The following is a 21,247-nucleotide window of genomic DNA, read 5'->3' as shown; positions in this document are numbered from 1 at the left end:
TCGAGTTGGTGAGTCCCTGTTTTTGCCTTCCTGGGTGGCTTTGAAAATGATCAATATCCGGCCAGGTGCAGTGGCTCAAGCCTGTAATCCCAGCACTTTGGGAGGCCGAGGCGGGTGGATCACAAGGTCAAGAGATCGAGACCATCCTGGTCAACAAGGTGAAACACCGTCTCTATTAAAAATACAAAAATTAGCTGGGCATGGTGGTGTGTGCCTGTAATCCCAGCTACTCAGGAGGCTGAAGCAGGAGAATTGCCTGAACCCAGGAGGCGGAGGTTGCGGTGAGCCGAGATCGCACCATTGCACTCCAGCCTGGGTAACGAGCGAAACTCTGTCTCAAAAAAAGAGAAAATGATCAATATCACAGTTTTAACACAGATAACTACTGTAGATAGGTATGACCCAAATGCAAAATTACTTAATTTATTAAAATGAATGTCATAGAAGGATGCTGAATGGAGAATAAAAACCATGGCCCTGATATTGACATTGCTGAATTTTCTATGAAGGAGGAATGACAATTTGTAACAAGCAGGCAATATATGGACAAACTCGTTTTAAAATATAGGATGAGTTTTGAGAAAAAAAAAAAAAAAAAACTTAGAGAACCTATGATACTTAGGACAATCCTAAAAGCAACTAGTAAAGAGAAATTTTAACAGCCGTTATGACTGCCATTCAAGCATACATGGCCGGACTGTGTGGTTCTCCCAATAAGCTTAATTCCCTCTGCAGCTTGACTAGGAAGCTCAGGACTTGGATCCTGAATCTACAGAAATAAAGGAATAAAGAAACAAAAATCTCCAACCTAGAAGGGGGTGGATTTAAAAGGTTTACACTGAGCTGCTGTTTGCTAACACTTCCTGTTTTATTCTTTTTTATTTTGGAGTGGAATTAAAGACTCCTCCAACCTTAGCACAACTTCTCTGCTCAGGAGTCAGATTTTAAAACAATAAAACAAGACACACACACACACACACACAGGAACACCCTAATGGGGTGCTTGATTGACTTTTAGTCAATAATACAGGGATGTAGACTTTTAAGCCAAGAATTTAACTTGAAAACAAAGGTGACTTCCATGGACACCCTTGCCAGGTGACTCAAGGTTAGCAGCACACATAACATATATCCCCGAGGTTTGAAAATGGTAAATGTACCCTGGAATGACCCAGCATCTCAGAAAGCAATTATAATAAAACATTCCTAGGGCGGGTTTTCCCCAAGGATGAGTAATGCCTTTGACTCTTCATCTTCTAACTCCAAAGAATTGCTGTCTCAAATAGTTAAAATGACAAGGGAAGGAATGTTTTCGTTGGAGAGTCCTAACACTGTTTCCAGCACATTTTTCCATTTGTCTGACTGCTCTTGGCCCTGAATGGAGTCGAAGGTGGAGTTTCTCTACTGAAATCATAAAAATCTCTTTATTGGCATGTGTGCATTCAGAGCTGCTCTTCGTATTGCTCATGTTATTAGCTGCAGCTGGGTTTGCTGTGAGCAAATTGTTTTTGTCTTTGGTGAGGATCACATGTTGACTCATGACTGCCTGTAGACTGTGACTGGAGTGAGCATTTTAGTGAGGAGCTTAGTTATTCTTGTATCTTTGTTGTGTCTTTTTCACTCTTCAATCCATATGCTTATTTGGGCTTGCTTGCAAAAGGAAGAAATATTTGGTTCATTCCATTTTATGCAACAAAGGCAAAAGCTTACTGGGGGCTTGGGAGGTGTTTTTATGACATAGGGAGCTGTTTTCATGACCTAGCAGACTGAAGTTTTCTGAAGAAATTTGGCAAGCCTTAGGTATTACTAAATTTTTGTGAGATAAGGAGTGTACTTGTGGCCCACTTTAAGCTCTATTAAAAAAATTTTAAATATCAAGTCAAAAATAAAACAAAAACCTTGCGTCAAAATGTTATTAGGCAAGCCTGTACATTTGAGATCCACAGTCTTTACATATATTAAATCAGGAATCAGTCAGCTGGGCATGGTGGCTCAGGCCTGTGTACTTTGGGAGGCCAAGGTGGGTGGATCACTTGAGGCCAGGAGTTTAAGACCAACCTAGCGGAACGATCCAAGATGGCCGATTGCTAACATCTCGGGATTGCAGCTCCCAGTGAAACCTCAGAGAACAAGAGGACGCCACACTTTCAGACAAATTTTGGTCGCTCACGGAGCAGAAGATTCCCAGTGGAGGAGCTCTACGGGTCACCAGCGCGACTCTTGTGGCTGGCACAGCGGTTTTGCCGGCACCTCGGCGCAGCAGCTTTCGGTGCAGAGTAAATGGGACTGGATCCCCTTCTGACAGAGGTTTGGAGGAGCCACACTGGTCGCCACTGCGACTCTTGTGGCTGGCGCAGCGGTTGTGCCAGCACCTCGGCACGGCAGCTCTAGGTGCAGAGTAAACGGGACTGGTTCCCCTTCTGACCGAGGTTTGGAGCTCCGGGAAGGCAGAGTCACCTATTACGGATTCAAGAAGGAAGCCAGACTGGAGATTCCCGGGCAGAAAAGCACCATCAGTTTTAACGCCGCTGTTTTGGCCGGTGCAGTGGGTTGCTCATATTTTGGCCATGGGAATTAACAGCTTGGACATCCACTCAGAGACCTAATTTGAAAGTTGGTAATTACAAAGATGACAGGTGGATAAATTTACAATGACGGGAAGAAACCAGTGTAAAAAGGCTGAGAATACTCAAAATCAGAAAGCCTCTCCCTCCAAAGAGGATCACAGTTCCTCATCAACAAGGGAACAAGACTTGATGGAGAACGAGTGCATCCCATTAACAGAAGCAGGCTTCAGAAGATGGATAAGAAACTTCTGTGAGTTAAAAGAACATGTTGTAGCCCAATGTAAAGAAACTAAGAACTTTGAAAAAAGGTTTGACGAAATCCTAATGAGAATAGACAACTTAGAGAGGAATATAAGTGAATTAATGGAACTGAAGAATACAATGCAGGAACTCCGAGAAGTATGCACAAGTTTAAACACTCAAATTGTTCAAGCAGAAGAAAGGATATCAGAGGTCGAAGTCCAACTTAATGAAATAAAACGAGAAGACAAGATTCGAGAAAAAAGGATAAAAAGGAATGAGCAAAGTCTCCAAGAAATGTGGGACTATGTGAAAAGACCAAATTTACGTTTGATAGGTGTACCTGAATGCAATGGAGAGAATGAATCCAAGCTGGAAAATATTCTTCAGGATATTATTCAGGAAAATTTTCCTAAACTAGCAAAGCAGGACAATATTCAACCCCAGGTAATACAGAGAACGCCACAAAGATATTCCTCAAGAAGAGCAACCCCAAGGCACATAATCGTTAAATTCACCAGGGTTGAAATGAAGGAGAAAATACTAAGGGCAGCCAGAGAGAAAGGTCAGGTTACCCACAAAGGGAAGCCTATCAGACTTACAGCAGATCTCTCAGCAGAAGCTCTACAAGCCAGAAGAGAGTGGGGGCCAATATTCAACATCCTTAAAGAACAGAACTTTCAGCCCAGAATTTCATATCCAGCCAAACTAAGCTTCACAACTGAAGGAAAAATACAATCTTTTATGAACAAGCAAGAACTCAGAGATTTTATTACCACCAGGCCTGCGTTACAAGAGCTTCAGAAAGAAGCATTACACACAGAAAGAAACAACCAGTATTAGCCTTTCTAAAAATATACCGAAAAGTAAAGAGCATCAACATAAAGAAGAATTTACATCAACGAATGGATAAAACAGCCAGTTAACATCAAATGGCAGTAATCCTAATTTTAAATCGACTAAATCCCCCTATCAAAAGATACAGCCAAAATCCAGACCCATTTCACATGCAAGGATACACAAAGACTAAAAAAAAAGGGATGGAAAAAGATTTACCAACCAAATGGAGAGCAAAAATAAATAAATAAATAAAAAGCAGGAGTTGCAATTCTCGTATCTGATAAAATAGATTTTAAAGCAACAAAGATACAGTGGTAAAAGGATCAATGCAACAACAAGAGCTAATGATCCTAACACCCAGATACATAGAGACTTAGACTCAATGAGACAGAAAATTAATAAGGATATCCAGGACTCAAACTCAGATCCGGAACAAGAAAACTCAATAAATATTTATAGAGCTCTCCACTTTAAATACACAAAATATACATTCTTGTCAATACCACATCACACCTACTCGTAGGTTTAAATGAAACATTGATTGGCTATTATTCATACCCATTTTTTTTTTAGAATAAAGCAACATTTCTGTTCTCTCTCCCTCTTTTTCTTCCTCTTTCTTCTTCTCCTTCACTCCTTTTTTTTTTTCTTTCCTTCTTTCAAAAAAAGAAAAAATCAACTTGTAGACCTCTAGATCCAGTTCGGCAATGTCTTTCTCATTGCTTGATTTCCTTCCTTCCCTTCTCTCCCTCCCTTCCTCCCCTTCCTTCCTCCCTTCCTCCTTTCCTCCCTTCCTAAAAAAAAGACCAACCTAGCCAACATAGTGAAATCCTGTCTCTAGTAAAAATATAAAAAAATAGCTGGGTGCGGTAGCATTTGCCTGTAATCTCAGCTACTCAGGAGGCTGAGGCACAAGAATTACTTGAACATGGGAGACAGAGGTCACAGTGAGCCAAGATTGTGCCACTGTAGTCCAGTGAGACTCTGTGTCAAAAGAAAGAAAAGTAATCAGTGAGTTCCTTATTATTTCTGTGGGATCAAAAACTGATTTCAGAAAATTAAAGTCTGATGTGTGTGTGTCTGTGTGTGTTTTTTTTTTGGCAGAATCTCATTTTTGTTACCCAGGCTGGAATGCAGTGGCACAATCATGGCTCACTGGAGCCTCAACCACCCAGACTCAAGAAATCTCCCACCTAAACCTCCAGAAGAGCTGAAACTACTGGCATGTGCCACCATGACTGGCTAATATTTTTATTTTTTGTAGACACAGTGTCTCACTATGTTGCCTAGGCTGGTCTCTAACTACTGAACTCAGGAGATCCTTTCACTTTGGCCTCCCAAAGTGCTGGGATTATAGGCATGAGCAACAAGTCTGATAGATTTTAAAGTCTTATTATAAATATTGAAGTATAAACACTGAGGAAGACTTAGTAATTTCTCATATTTTAAAGCTTACAATTTTAAAACACTTTGGATCATAGATTCAGAGGGCTGTAAAGGAGTCAAGCAGTTATGAAGTTGTGGCAATGGTTTTCTTATTTTTTAATTTTAATAAACAGAGAAACAAAAAAGTATGTGGGTACCTTAACTGGTATAGAGCAAGCAGAGACTCAAATGGCATGGTGGCTCGTGCCTGTAATCCCAGCACTTTGGGAGGCCAAGGCAAATGGATCATCTGAGGAGTTTGAGACCAGCCTGGCCAACATAGGTGAGACACTGTCTCTACTAAAAATGCAAAAATATTAGCCGCTGGTGTGTGCCTATAATCCCAGCTACTCGGGAGGCTGAGGTAGGAGAATTGCTTGAACCCCGGAGGCAGAGGTTGCAGTGAGCTGAGATGGTGGCACTGCACTCCAACCTGGGCAAGAGAGCGAGACTCCATCTCAAAAAAACAGACAAACAGACAAACAAACATAAAAGCCTCTTGAGTGCAGGAACAGTATCTTACTCATCATAGAATCCCCTGTGCCTGCCATGCAATAGAACCTCAATTAGCTGGGCATGCTGGAGTGTGCCTGCAGTCCCAGACACTTGGGAAGCTGAGGCAGGAGGATCGCTTGAGCCCAGGAGTTCTGGGCTATAGTGCACTATGCCAATCAGGTGTCCACACTAAGTTTGGCATCAATATGGTGACCTTCTAGAGTGGGAGACCACCAGGTTGGAAATGGAGCATGTCAAAAACTCCCATGCTGATCAGCAGTGGGATCACTCTGCCCTCCAGCCTGGGCAACACAGCAAGACCCTGTCTCTATTTAAAAAAAACACACACACACAAAAACCCTCAATTAATTTGTAGAACTGAGCTGTGTAAGAAAGCTTTGGAATTAGACATGCCTCAGTTTGAGTCCCAGTTCTGCCAATTACCAGCTAGATGATCTTGGTTAACTTATTAGAATATTCCATTTTTCTTATTTTAAAAATGGGAAACGGTATTATAATGTTAATATAATATACAAGTATTATAATACCTTAGAGTAGTAAATAAGATAGCACATAAAAGCACTTAGCATTTCACAAGGACCTACTTCAGCAAATGGCAATCTTTCAAATTAATCTACCAAAGGGTTTTCCCATTAAAAAAAATTTATCAAATATACATCTCTTTAACTGCCAGTCAGCTTTGATCAACATGAAATGACTGAAGATAATGCTCTGAGTTAGTGAAATTCCAACCAAAGGCAAAGAAACCCTCAGACTTTTTAGTTTGCTTGCTGGCCCTTTCCATAGGTAAACATAGATTTTTAAAAAACGATGGGGGGGGGGCGAGTGTGGTGGCTCACACCTGTAATCCCAGCACTTTGGGAGGCCAAGGCAGGCATATCATGAGGTCAAAGGATAGAGACCATCCTGGCCAACACGGTGAAACCCCATCTCTACTAAAAATATAAACATTAGCTGGGCGTGGTGGCACTCGTTTGTAGTCCCAGCTACTCAGGAGGGTGAGGCAGGAGAATCACCTGAACCTGGGAGGTGGAGGTTGCAGTGAGCCGAGATTGTGCCATTGCACTCCAGCCTGGTGACAGAGTGAGACTACATCTCAAAAACAAACAAAAAAACAATGAGAGTAGCTTTGGACCTTTTTTTGACACTTTCCTTGGCCCCTGAAGTCTGAGGGTCCAAGGCTGAGCAGTATTTCTGCTTTGCCTTCTAGATTGAACAGGTCTAAATCAACCTAAATGCATCTTTAGAGCATGTATTTAGAGAGAAGGAGCACTGCAGAGTAAAAAAGCATGATCTTTGGAGCCAGACAAGGTTAGGTCTAAATCTTGTCTTCTGGTTACTTGCTGTATGACCCTGAGCAAGTTCCTTAACTTTTTGGAGTTTTAGATTCTGTAAAATGGGAATAAGATCTGCCTTACAGAGTTGTCATGAGAATTGAATGGGATATTGATAAAGTCCCAGGATACCACCTGGCACATAGCAGGCATTTAATTAAATGGTGGCTGTTACTTGCATAAATTTTAAGGATCCAGCAAAATTTGAAGATGTATCTTAATATAAAAGTGGTTATTGGTTTTAAGATTAGGATTCTTTTTCATGCCACAAAGATTCAAATATGAGTAAATGTGGCACTTCTATTTTGTAGAAAGTTTATGAAAAAAACTACTGTGTATTACGAACAGTAGGCAGGAGCTCTGAGTTCTAACAGCTTGCTTACTCCTTCACCTGTGCAAATTCAGTCAACATTACTACGTGCATAAGCACTGTCATATGCACTGGTGATACCATGAATAAGAGTGGTCCCTGTCCTCAAGATGCTCAGTGGTGACTATAGGAGAAACAACTATTCAGATTTCCATAGAAGATATGATAGTTGAGCCAGGTATTAAAAAATAAATGGAGTTTCACCACATGGATAATATTACTTACGGCAGACAGAGCAGTTTGAAGGAAAAGTCTACAGGCAAAACCCAGAATTGTGCACTGGAAGAACTGTAGCTTGAAGGAGTGGGGAATAGCAAGATGAGGTCAGGCAGGTGGAAGGAGGTCTTGTATTGCCAGGCTAGGGAGTTTGGGTGTTATTCTGCAGGAAATGAGTCCTTTTTTGTTTGTTTGTTTTCTTTTTGATACAGGCTCTTACTCTTGCCCAGACTCGAATGATCACAACTCACTGCAGTATCAACCACCAGGCTCAAGCAATCCTTCCATCTCAGCCTCCTGAGTGGCTGGGACTATAGGCACACACCTTGCCTAGCTATTTTTTCTACTTTTTGTAGAGACAGGGTGTCACTGTGTTGCCCAGACTGGTCTCAAACTTCTGGGCTCAAGCAGTCCTCCTGCCCTGGCCTTGCAAAGTGCTAAGATTAGAGGCATGAGCCACCAAGCCCAGCCTGGAAATGAGAGCCTTGACAAATTTTCAGGAGAGTAGCATCATGATTAGATTTGGTTTCAGATTTCTTGATAAATATAATCATAGGGCTGCTATGGTAAAGTTGAGGAGACATTACTACCACAACATGAAAAAGTACAGTAAGATTGCTACCCTCTGTGATCTGGTCATTATATTTCTATTAACATATGCTTATCATCTCCTAAGACCACCCAGATGTTTTTCCTTGAAAAATAGCACAGAAATTATGTACTAGTGAACTGACTTTTTGAAAAGTACGTATTGGAGGAGGCTGTGTGTGTGTGTGTGTGTGTGTGTGTGTGTGAAGTGTATTTGGGTCTAGCATTTTAGCCTGTTAGGAGATTCTTTTGAAATGTGACTGTATCATCTATCAAATTAGCTCTCCCTCTCCGCTATGATTTTCAAATGTGGCAACAATGACTTATAATGCTGTTTAAATATAGATAAACCATTCATCGCCCACAGCATAAAGTTCAAACTCTTTATAATAATCTATTATTTAAAAGACTGATAACTTCCTGATGCCAACTTTTCAGCTCATCTCAACTCCTTCTCTTCTACATACCTTATATTTTAATGACACACAACTATTTTTGGTTCTGTTCAGGCCTTATATTTTCAAATGTTTATACCTTTGCCCATGCTGTTCCATCTGTTGAAAGCCTATCCTACCTTCTAGGCAGGATTCATCACCTACTTTCATCTTTTACGTAGCAGTAATACAATATTATCATAAGGAATTGTGGTTACCTTAAATTTGTCTCCTCTGCTAGACGGCTGGAAGGGCAAGGTCTTAATCTTATTTATCTTTTTCATCCTGGAGTGTCAAAGCATAGTGGATGACATATTGTAGCTAACTAAATTGTTTACTTTTCAGAACAAAAAAACATGGCGTACTAAAACTACAGAGCGTGTCTTTTGCTGCTCTGCTTTGTAAAGTACTGAACAACCAGTTAAATCTTCAGCCTTCTTTAGCAAGGCCTTATTGACCACAGGGAGTAATAATTTTTAGGATAGCAAAAATTTTGATTCTTAATAAGCTCTCATTCTTCTTAGGAAAACTATTGAAGCAAAGTCCTAAAACTTCTACTTTCTCTAATGGTCATTTTAGTATTTCTAGGTATTAATGAATCAAGCATTTAAAAATAATTTTTAAATGTGCATATAACTTTAATATCAAATATTCTTCTCTTTTATGCTCTAATATTGAGCAGTGTCTCTAATGTGTTTTGAATTAGAATATAAATAACTCAAGATCAGGAACTAAAAACCTTTAAAAATAAATCAATAATACCACTTTTCTACCAGCCAAATATAATGCTATTAGAGTTCTGAAAAATTAAAGCCAAAGCCATCCTTCGTTGATTATTGTTTTTAAAAGTCTACATTTTTAATGTAGCTAAGTGCTAAACACTTAGGGCTGTGGAACAATATATATATATTGTGATTGTACACATTACTAGATTAAAAAGCTCTTTTCAGACAAGGATGTTTAGCTGTGGAATATGTATAGATAAAGCATGTTGATAAGATAAATTTCCAAATGTCTTTGGCTTTTAGACATAGAATATATGTTCTATGCTATCCTGTGATTTGTATCTTGTTTTCAGGAGTTCCAGCCTTTCTTGACTTTGGTTAAGATGATTACACACTGATGCCTAGCCTCACTTTCAGAAAAATGTAAATCTGTCAGAATACATTTAAATGTTGTGGTTAAACTTATATTTAAACACATTTTTCTAGGGACTGAATATGTTTAAGTGCTTAAACACTGGGGAAAAGAGATTTTTTAGAAAGATTCTTAGAATGGCCTTGTAACTATTTAGTTTTGTTTTTTTGATTTAAAACCCCCAAATTAATAGTCTCTTAAAACTAGAATAAAGATATATATCCATAACAAGTTAGTGTTAATTACACTTACAAAATTCAGCAGTTAAGTCTTCTGATAAATCTTTTCTATGACCACAATCTAACATATTACATGCTAAACAATTTACATGGTAAACTCTTCTGTTTGCCGCTTTGTTTTCGCCTCCATGCCTATTTTGCTATGCAAAAGCTTTATGTCAATTTACTTTTTGAGCCGTTTAAGACCCAACCAAATTATTCCTCCAGCACATTTTAAACAATCCCTTAAAGACCTCTTTTTCTTGGCTATGTTTCCAATCTTGGCTTATCACTATAATATTTCATGCTCCATGCTTCTGAAAAAATTCAATATTCAAGAACAAAGTAATCCAGAGCTTTACTTCATTTCAGTCTTTTTGTGTCCTAGGGCTGTCCCAACTCAATGACCCAGTTTTTATTGTGTCACATCTCACTGTCTGTTGCTGACTGCGACCAGCTTGCCTAATCCTTTTCCCGTCCCTTATCAGTTTTCCCTTAATTCAAAAATCTTTTTTTTTTTAAATTCTTTGCAGTTCTCCTTTCATAGCTTTCAGATTTTTTTTTCCTTTCTCACACTCAGTGTTCCTGTAGTAGCTACTCAGAAATACAAAGACAAATGGGTAACTAAAGTCCACAAATCTGTCCTTGTCAGAATTTTCACTGCACTATTTTTAGAATTGTATGTGGTGAATGGTAGAAAGTAAATATAATTTGGTATTTTGGCCTTAAAAACGTTCATACTCTATGATCCAGCAATTTCACTTCCAAAAATCTGGCTTATTAATTAAAAGGAATCATCTAAGACATGGAAAAAGCTTTATGCATGAGATGTTCATTACAATGTTATATATAAAGAAAAAGGAAAAACAGAAATATCTAATGATAAGAGAGAAGTTAAATAAATTATGGCCCATCTACTTGATGAAATAACACACAATCATTTAAGATGATGATTTTGTAACTATGTAGAAACATAGGAAAATACTTCTAAGGTTTTCAGAAAAGCAGGGTGCACAATTATAAGTGCCTATGATCACAATTGTTTCTTTTAAAAAACTATTTGCAAAGTAAAAATGTCAAAGAAAGATGACATTTGCTAACAGTTGTTATTTAAGGTGGTAGAATTACAGACGATTTTTCTTTACTCTCAGAATCTCATGATTCTGTTCCTTTTGAGTTTTTAAAAACTGTAAATGTAATTCAAGTAAAGAATCATTAAGTAGGTTATGTCAAATAAAACTTAGATTATTTCAGATAGAGCTCTACTTAAGTCTAATACTAATCTAATAGCTGGGTGTGGTAGTTCACCCCTGTAATCCCAGCACTTTCGGAGGCTGAGGCAGGAGGATCGCTTGAAGCCAGGAGTTCAAGACCAGCCTAGGCAACATAGTGAAACCTCAGCTCTACAAATTTTTTTTTAATTAGCCGGGCATGGTGGCATGTGCCTGTAGTCCTAGTTACTTGGATGGCTGAGGTGAGATCACTTGGGCCCAGGAGTTGGAGGCTGCAGTGAGCTATGATTGTGCCACTGCACTCCAGCCTGGGTGACAGAGCAAGACCCTGTCTCTGAAAAACAATAATAATAATAAAAAAAAAACCTGTGAGTGTGGGAGAGATAAGAAAGGCAGTGAATATATCATTTTGTTAACCATTATAGGTAATCTCTGAAAAGACAAATTAGAAAAACACTCTCCTTATATCTGTTTTAAAATACGAAATTATCTTTAAAACATTATAGTAGGTTCTATTCAAGTTTATTTTATTGCCACTGACTTTATCCAGGCCAGTTTGTTCACTCCTAAGTTACATAATCACATTCCTCTTGGTATCTCTGCCTCTTGTCCAACCCTTTCAATCCATTTTTCACATTGTCTTCAAAGAGGTCTTTCTGAAATCTAATTCTGTTTGTGATACTCCACTGTTTAAACTATTCAGGGAGTCAGAATATATTCAAAGCTGTAGACAGGCTTGCTAGCACCTTCCAAGCTTCTGTGCCTTATTCTGCACCATTTCTTCTCATGCACACTTTCCACTAGGCTCAACAAACTAGTTGTAGTCGTTGAAACAGAACTCACAGTCACTAATTTTTGTTTCTTAACACTGAATTTAATACCCACTCATTCTTCAAATCTCAAGTGTCACTTTCTTTGGGAAGGCTTTCCAGATTTCGTCATTTCGATGTCTCTTCTCTGTTATCCTACAGGGCCCCATCACACTGTGCTATCACTTATAGCTTATCTGCCTTTTCTACCAGAGAGTGAACTTCTTGTTTGCACAGGCAAGTGGGATTGAGTGTGTATTCATTTAACCTGAATGCCATCTACTCCCCTCAGACAATGTGGAGCACGGTGAATGCTAAATGTTGTTGATGTAGGGCTAATGTGCTTAATCCTGGGATACTAAGTGCTAGGAACACAGATGGAAGATGTACTGGAAGCCAAGGGCCTGTTACTTGTCAGGTACTTAGTAGGTAGAAACTCATTCAATGCACTTTCCTGATACAGTTACGCTTTTTTACTTTGTCTTAAGATTGTACAAATGTTTTATCTCCCACATCATATCCCTGAGAACCAGGAGCATGTCTTGTCTATATACCTTTGACTATTCTTTACATATACTAGTCATTCAAGTATATGTTAAATTAATAAGTTTTGATGTTTTAAAATAATTTTGATTTAGGTCTGGTGTGGTGGCTCATGCCTATATGTAATCCCAGCACTTTGGGAGGCTGAGGCGGGCAGATCACTTGAGGTCAGGAATTCAAAATCAGCCTGGCCAACAGAGTGAAACCCTGTCTCTATTAAAAATAAAAAAAAAATTAGCCAGGCGTGGTGGCAGGTGCCTGTAATCCTAGCTACTCGGGAGCCTGAGGCAGGAGAATCACTTGAACCTGGGAGGCAGAGGTTGTAGTGAGCTGAGATTGCACCACTGCACGCCAGCCTGGGCAAAACTCTGTTTCAAAAAGAAAATAAATAAAAAAAAGAAAATAATTTTGATTTACAGAAATTTATGCCTATCTTGTCTCTGATGAGAAAAAGCCTCTGGAAGAAAAAATATGTGAAGGACAAAACATTTGTGAAGTCCAACATTTTAATTAAAAAATTTCAGAACAGTGTTGTAAATCCTTAGAGAGGATATAATATAAATTAAGGATGGATAAACAGATTCAAATAAAATTAAAATAAAGACTGCCTAACCCCCAAATGTGCTGACATGTAAATATCAACTCTACCCTGATTTTCATATACTTATATAGGGAACTAGGTATATTCCAATGGAAAATATTCATTCAGCCTAATACAAAAAGTCATGGTTTTATTGTTCACATGAAAAACAAACAAATGACTTGGTCATGGTCTCAATTTTCTATCTTCCCCCGCCACTGTTACTATATCTGCATTTTAAGTAATATGTTTATTACAGCAAAATTACTTGAAAATTTTGATAAATCAATTTTCTCAAATTTTTTAATTAAAAAAATTTTTTATGATTATGATTGACATTTTGTTATTAATCTCTTAATCTTAAAGTTTAAATGTGCCAGAAGTTCTGCTATTTAAAATAAAACTCTGGAAACAATCTTGAAATAGAAAAGTCTCCATCATGCCCTAATTTATCTGCTTTGTAGATTTAATTTTATTTTATATTCTCTTATAGAATCATCTATCTAGTCCCATCTGGGAAACAAATGCAAACATACATGTTTTAGAAAACTATTCAAACAGAATTCTATTTTAAATTCCAAATTATTACGAGTATAACCAGTGACTACTTTGGTATGAAAAAGATTAATCAGCCACTGCATGGAGGGAGAAATATTTGGCTGAACTTTATATATAATCCCAAAGAGCAGAAATAATAAAATTAGCATAGTTCTGTCAGGAAAAATCAAGAATGAGTGGGAAGTGAAGACATTTTTTGAAGTTCAGCAAAACAAGAATGAATAAAGCAAAACCTGGAAATCCTAAGATAAGCACGAATTATTAAAAAAGAAAATTGAAAAGAGCAGTTTTTAATGTAGCTACAACTGTCCCTCAGTAAAATACATTACTTATAAAGGCCCATTTCCCTATAGAAAAAAAGAAAACCTGTAATGAAATATCATATCCTTTAAGACAATCCAACAGTCACTTAAATCTAATGTTCAGACACACCCAAGCAACTTTGTTCTTAACCCAATCTCCTAAAATAGATTTCTCCAATTAGCAAGGGAGCAAGCTCATTTTGGATCATGAGTATAGTCCCTTTGGCCATCTTAGCTCTCATATGTATTAAGAGGTGCTCTGGTTTCCAAATCAAGCCTCATGTGAATTTAATGGGTATGAAGTGGTTCTTTGGTGAACAGTAACCTAGTAGATGAAATCACAAGCACTAAGTTAAAGTGCCCACTACAGTGTCCACTACATAGAAAGCTCTCTAGGATTTGCTTTTCTTCCTTCCCTTGCAACTCAGTAATTAAAAAAAACAAAAACAAAAAAAAACAAAAAACAGATCTATAGCCCCAAAAGAATTGCACAAGACAAGGATGATTTGTTGCTGATACTTTAACTTAAATATTTAATAATTTATTATAAAAGTGTTTTGTATACCACCATTACAAATACTGAATATGGTCTTATGAAAGTTATAATTTTATGACAAAAATATTTCCTAAATACCATGGCAATCTACCTGTTTTCTTCTTAATCTCAGTATGACAGCGAATATTAGGGTTAGAATTTAACCCTAGCAGACATAAAAATTTGGTCTCTTGGTTTATAAATATAGTCAAATACATAGGAACACTGGCTGGCATTTCCATGTCAAGAAACATGGTCAGATGTGCAGCCAAGACATGGATAACCAACAAGCTTGTTTTTGTTTTTGCTTTTTTTGGATGGAGTCTCACTCTGTTGCCCAGGCAAGAGTGCTGTTGCACAGTCTTGGCTCACTGCAACCTCTGCCTGCCAGGTTGAAAAGGTTCTTCTGCCTCAGCCTCCCTAGTAGCTGGGACTACAGGCATGTGCCACCGCTGCCGGCTAAGTTTTATATTTTTAGTAGAGATAAGGTTTTACCGTGTTAGCCAGCGTGGTCTTGAACTCCTGACCTTGTGATCTGCCTGTCTTGGCCTCTCAAAGTGTTGAGATTACAGGTGTGAGCCATGGCACCCGGCCAACCAACAAGTTTTAAAGAAATGTACACATCTCTAGTTACAGATTTTAACCAGAAATATTACAGGAAGGCTGACAAATGACAACCACCAACACGTGGATTTCTATACTCCTGAAAAAGACAACAACATCCAAAAAATTAAGAAATTTGGCATCAGGTGGACAACATCTAGGTTTTAGGATTAATACACTGTTTCATATACTGTACAAAGTTTCATCATTGTCCTCAACCTTAGAATTTCAGAGTGAGAGCGTATATAATTCAAAACACTTGCTTTGTCCCTTTTCTCATTGTTAGATCACTGATATTTTCTAGCTCTTACAGTCTTCTAGAATGATCTGTCAGATTTTCACTCAACAACACTGGGTCAGATCTCTTCTATACATGACCTCATCCTTCTCATGTCTCCTCTGTTTGCAGAGAGCCGGTCAAAGTCTTGGAGGTGAAAACGAACTGCCAACTGATTGACCATGTTCCTCAAGGTAAGAAATGCTACAACAACTTGGAAAGCAAGGAAGAGAGTGAAGATGATATGTATTGCTTTTTCCAAGGGCAGATTTGTTAGGCCTTCATTAAAGAGCAAGAAAAGAATTAAAGGCAACTGCAATAGAAGGCTCAAAAGCCAAAAGCCAGCCAACTCAGGAACCTGTAATGACACACATCAAGAGTAATAAAAATCAGTAAAATACAGGTTTGTTTATATAGATAAACAAATACATATCACTACTGTGAACCTACATGATGGGCTCTGTGTGTAATTCCAAAGAAGGATGACATGGTCCTTTTCCTCAGAGAACTTACAATCTAGATGAGAAAACTAATTTATATAAAACAATCCTAGAATACTGCACTTTAGTAAACAATTAAGTGCAATATTTAGAAGTACAGACTAAATGCTACAAGAAATAAGATAGAGATTAGGGTAGGTGAAAGACCTCAGGAATGTAGGCTTTTAAAGTTATGGAGAAGGAAGAAGAGGCAAAAAGGTAAGTAAGCAAACATGTTAAACTAGCATGACTGGGGATCAATACATCAGCCTGGAATGGATGGCTGGGTGAGAAAACAGCAAAACCTATAGTAAGACAGGCTGGTGGGGCCTTATTATGAAGGGCCTAGAAAACCACAGGAATCTTTAGGCATTACCCCTATACTCTGGTAACCATAAATACTTAGGCAGCATGATGATGCAGAAAACATGGACCTGGAATAGGAAATGAATTTATAATTTTCCCCCATTTTCTTATTCAGGATCCAAATACACATGTTTAAGTGACCATGTATTTTCGAGACTGATGAGGGAAAATATCAATTTTAAGTATTTACTACATTCATATACTTCATATAAATCATTTCACTTAATCATAACCAACCTGTGAAGTAAATATTATTTTCCCCATTTTATATATGAGGAAACCATGGCTCAAGAGATTAAGCAAACAGACCACAGTAACAGAAGTGGTAAAGCTGGAGTCAGCCCTTAAATTCAGGCCTGTGCTCTTTCTGCCACACCTCACTGCCTTTTACTTGTTATGAAAACTGATTTCATTTGTATCTATCACTGAGAGGAAAAAAGAGCTTACCTTCTCCTGTAGGTTACCCATGTAGCCCAGATACAACCGGATGGCTTCAATTAAGGTTATTAGGATGATAACAGTGATCACAATGAATTTGTAGTAATCAGGCAAGATTGAGTACTAAAAAAAAAAAGCTAAAACATGTTTGTAAAATTTCACATACAGTAACATTAATCTGAGATAGAAAAAAATTATTAAGAATTTTAATTTTATTGACACTCTAACAACGTCAGGGCGGCAAAAGTATTAAAGCTTAGATTTACCTTCACGTGAAGCATCATAATGCTGCTCACCCACCACAGTGGGAAATAGTAGGTATTAAAATAAAGTGACATCTGCAATGCCAAACTGGAGACCATTTCATTTTCTATAGAAGGGATAGAAAAGGAACAAATTATGAATCCCAGTCTATGCCCTATATATACATCCCGTTCCCTAGAGTTAATAACTATAATATTGGCTCAGTAAAACTCCAAATTTTAAGCCTATTTGTAATCATTGACAGTAAAAGGAGTATTCATCCTAATACCATTTAGATCAAATATTGGCTATTTGGGGGTATATTTCATGTTTCTCAATTATTTTACCATTTTACCATTACAGTCTTCTGACTTTTTTGCATATACTACTGGTATAGATTTAATGTGGAATAGCAATATAAATCCTATTCAACAGATAAGTATCATTGCCTCCTTTGTAGAATTCTATGTAAAGAGCATATAAAATTAATGCATAAAATAAAAAAAAGAATCTCTCACATATAAACTAATCTTATACAAAAACAGATTACCAAGATTATAATTAGACATCCCTCTTTTCAGCATACCGTAATCTTAGCCATTCTTTAAAGTCCAATTCAATGTCGTCTTGTCATCAATACTTCCTTCATCAGTTCCTCCACCCCAGCAGAAATCTCTTTTTCCCTTTAGGAGGTATTTATCACTCTGAACTGTATAAGAAGTGCTAGCAAAGAACCACACTCCCCTCCCCAAAAAACAGTCTGGTATACTGAACAGATCATAGGCTTCAGAGTTCAAGCAAACTTGAGCTCTCCAAACTTCTGTGACCCTGGCTGTCAGATTTGATATAAATTACTTAACCTCTTTGAGCTTCTATTTATTCATCTGTAAAAGAGTGAAATTAAAGCTTCCTCACAGGCTGCTTGTGAGAATTAGAGCCAATATACATTATTTCATCCTAGCACTGTGCCTGGCACACTTAGTAGGCACATGACAAATATTAGTCCCCTTTCCTTCTTCTCTTCTACTTATCTACGGGCTCACTGCAAGCACAGACCATGTATTACCCTAATCTGGGAACCTCAGAATCTAGCATCTTGCTTTACACACAGTGAATATCAAATACACATAAGCAACATAAGCAGAAAGAATGAATTAATGAAAGCATACTGTCATAAGGACATTACTAGTATAACCATTTGTGATACATGAGTTCCATTTACCTAAGGTTTATTCCATAACACTTTTTGCTTTTATGTAAGAGAAGGGTCTTAAATTAAGAATTTGATTTTTAAAATTGAGCCCTATACAATACATCCTAAGTTTAACTAAATTCTTAAGAGCAGATACATATACTGAAATCAGTTGCTCTACACGTAACATTTTAAAGGCTCTAAAATAAATTTCTTTAAAACAGTATTTTTCCCTTGTCTCCATAGCTGAGTGTTTTTATCGGTCATTTAAAATATAAGAAATAATCATGGTCTCTCAAAGCAAAAGTTTCCTTTAGCTCCAAGAATATGCCTGATTATTATGACCTACTTTTGCTTACATCCGTTTATTAAATTACCACTGGTAAAGGAGTGAACTCTTAAAAATCTGTTAAATTTGGCCAGGCATGGTGGCTCATGCCTATAATCCCAGCACTTTGGGAGGCTGAGGCGGGAAGATCGTGAAGTCAAGAGATGAGACCATGCTGACCAACATGGGGAAACCCTGTCTCTATGGGGGTAATTTTGTAAAAATACAAAAATTAGCTGTGCATGGTGGCACACACCTGTAGTCCCAGCTACCCGAGAGGCTGAGGTGGGAGAATTGCTTGAGCGCGGGAGGCGGAGGTTACAATGAGCCGATATCTGGCCACCGCACCCCAGCCTGGGCGACAGAGCATGACTCCATCTCAAAAAAAAACCCAAAAAAAAAAAACCTTAAATTTGAAGACAACTCACCAGCCTAGGATCTTTTTCATAGCAACAGCACAATGCTGTGGACATGGTAATGATAGGAACTTGTTATTACAGCACAAAGAATCAGATCCACAAAGAAGAAAATGTGGGAAAGAATAATAAATTGGGCAAGCTGAACATTTCAGTACCTTTGAGAAGAAACTGTAGTCAAATTTTGCGAAGAATGGTTTTTATGTTAGAAGTATTGTGTGTTAATATCTTAAAGGTTATGCTATGTCCCTATTTCAGCAGATCAAAGTTATAATCATGGAAATGAAAATCAAGTTAATATGTAAATGAAACTTAAAAGCATAAGATAAATTTACTAAAGTTTGCAAAAGTTCAAGTTGAGTTCTGTAAATGGAATTTAAATTAAAACATACAATATAAATCAGGGATGATAAACTACTGGCCAGATGCCTGTTTTTGTATAGTTGATGAGATAAAAATGTTTTTTCATATGTTTAAATGGTTAATAAAAGAAATATTTTTTTCACACGAGAAATCCATATAAAATACAAATTTCAGGGTCCATAAAGTTTTATTGGAACACAGCCATGCCTATTCAATAACTATTATCAATGGCTGCTGTGGAGACCATATGGCCTACAAAGTCTAAAATATTTACTATCGGGCCCTTTTCAGAAAACGTCCGTTTTTACCTTCTATTATCAGATGTTAGTGCTCATTAAGCCTCATCCTTGGAACCAGAAACATCAAAACTTAATTTTTTCCCGTTTTTCTCTGTATATCCTAAATGACAAAGGCCTACATTTGGGGAATAGGCAAGTGATCAAGGTGACAAAATGCAGCTATAGGAACTGACTTTACTTTTCTCTGTCCCTTTTTAAAATTTGCTAAAACCAAGCAGAGGAAAAGATTTCCATTTCCCAGCAGAGCTGAATGATGAAAACCACATGGGTTTGGTTGACAGTGTGTTGTCTACCATCATGATGTAGGAGAAGGAAACTGTTTTGGAGGAAATTGCGTTATCACTTGTCATCAGGTTGAAGGATGCAGAAGCATCGTGGTATTTTGTTACCTTATGGTAAGAGTTACATATAGGGGAGGTGGAGAAGGCAGGGAAGAGGTGAGTTTTGTTGAACAGACAGCCAGTATGGCACATGCCAGTTGAGAGTGAATGGTGGTTTGAAAGGACTCATTAAAAATTTTGTTGTTGTTGTTGTTGTTTCAAAATTTCTTCTACCAGCAAATGGCCTTGAGGAGGAACATACTTTTCTGCTAGGAAAAGAGAAAAGGCAAATGTGTTCCCTGGGACGGGGGTGGTGGGATTGCTTGGGCTGCTCCCCGCCATCCTGCCCAGAAAAGCCCGGGCGGGCGAAGCCGAGAAAAAGCAACTTGGGCTTTTGCCCTCATGGCGCGCGCGGGACCAGCCTGTGCAGCAAACGGCTTTTATCTTTTTATTTTTGGGGTTTCTCTGGAGCAATGATGGGCCTCGCCTAGCACAGAGGTTGGCCCCACCTCAGCTGCCTCTCTCATAAAGAGCCGGCTGGGCTGCGGCGGCACGCGCAGACCAGGCCCGGCCCTGGGTTATCCGCCCATAGGCGGCCCGCGCCTCAGCTCCCCGCTCGACCCGGCCCCTCCTCCAAGGCGCTAACTAAGACTGCGGAGAGCTAGCTGAAGGCGACGTCGCCATTTTAGGTCTGGGCAAATTCTGGAGGCTCCAAAACCCACGCTAAGCCCTTGGCGGGCCACACCCGGTGCGCCGGGCCTAGTCCACTCACCGGGACCCTCATTGTACTCCGGCCCAGTCCGATTGGAATCACTGAACACGGCCCGGCTGAAGGTTCCCAGCCGCTGGCGTACCGGATCCGGCAGGTCCATGTCTGGGCCTCACTATCCCTCGCCCCCTTAGACAGAGGCTGGTCTGTGGGCGCAGTCGCGCTCCGTGGTTCCCACGGCAACCGGGCGGGGCGGAGGCGGCGGGACCCGGGAGCGCGCTGGGCTGCCTGGCTAGGCTGGGTCTCGTCGGGAGCCTGCGCACCTGGAAGGGACCGGCTTGCCTTGGGCGAGTTCCAGGCCCCGGGAGCTGCGTGCCTTGGCCGTGTCCAAAACGGCAGATCCCTTATTCCTGCTTTGAGCCCTATCACCGTAAAAACAAACCTATACTAAGAAATGGGCTGGGGTTGGACTGCGATACAAGGACCCCTCACATCTTGCCAGTGGAACTACAAATCTCTGCAACCTTTCTGGAGGGAAATAGAGAATGAATGCAGAACTTAAAGAATGTCTAGAGGTGTACGTGTGTGCGTGTGTGTGAGAGAGATACTGTGACTGATTATCGGAAAATGCAGCAACGGGCAACTGATGAAATGTACTGGAGCATATGCATTCAATGGAGTATGTTTCAGCTGCTTATAAAATGCTGGCAAAGAATATTGAATGATACGGTTTATGTAAAAATTTAAAAAGCAGAAATAAAACTAAATGA

At 38.9% G+C, this 21,247-nt stretch overlaps 1 protein-coding gene across 4 annotated transcripts in view; it reads right to left on the bottom strand.

Moving 5' to 3' along the window:
• TMEM17 (transmembrane protein 17) overlaps positions 1-20,669 on the bottom strand; it is a 40,249-nt gene extending 19,580 nt beyond the window's left edge. For 2 of the 4 annotated variants that reach the window (XM_078349238.1, XM_078349239.1), the window contains exons 1-3: positions 20,541-20,669; positions 16,874-16,977; positions 16,617-16,730 (exon numbers count right to left, since the gene is read on the bottom strand). In XM_078349238.1, coding sequence (XP_078205364.1) covers positions 16,617-16,730; positions 16,874-16,977; positions 20,541-20,640 — 318 coding nt within the window. In that variant the 5' untranslated portion in view covers positions 20,641-20,669. Of the gene's footprint in view, positions 1-409; positions 2,458-14,414; positions 15,683-16,616; positions 16,731-16,873; positions 16,978-20,540 lie in introns of those variants that run through there. The other 2 variants (XM_054244918.2, XM_002757713.5) reach the window with 2 other exon arrangements.
• Positions 20,670-21,247: the final 578 nt, after the last annotated feature.

Source organism: Callithrix jacchus, chromosome 14, assembly GCF_049354715.1.
Source record: "Callithrix jacchus isolate 240 chromosome 14, calJac240_pri, whole genome shotgun sequence".
Taxonomy (NCBI): Eukaryota; Metazoa; Chordata; class Mammalia; order Primates; family Cebidae; genus Callithrix; species Callithrix jacchus.
This window is presented reverse-complemented; position numbering and strand designations above follow the sequence as displayed.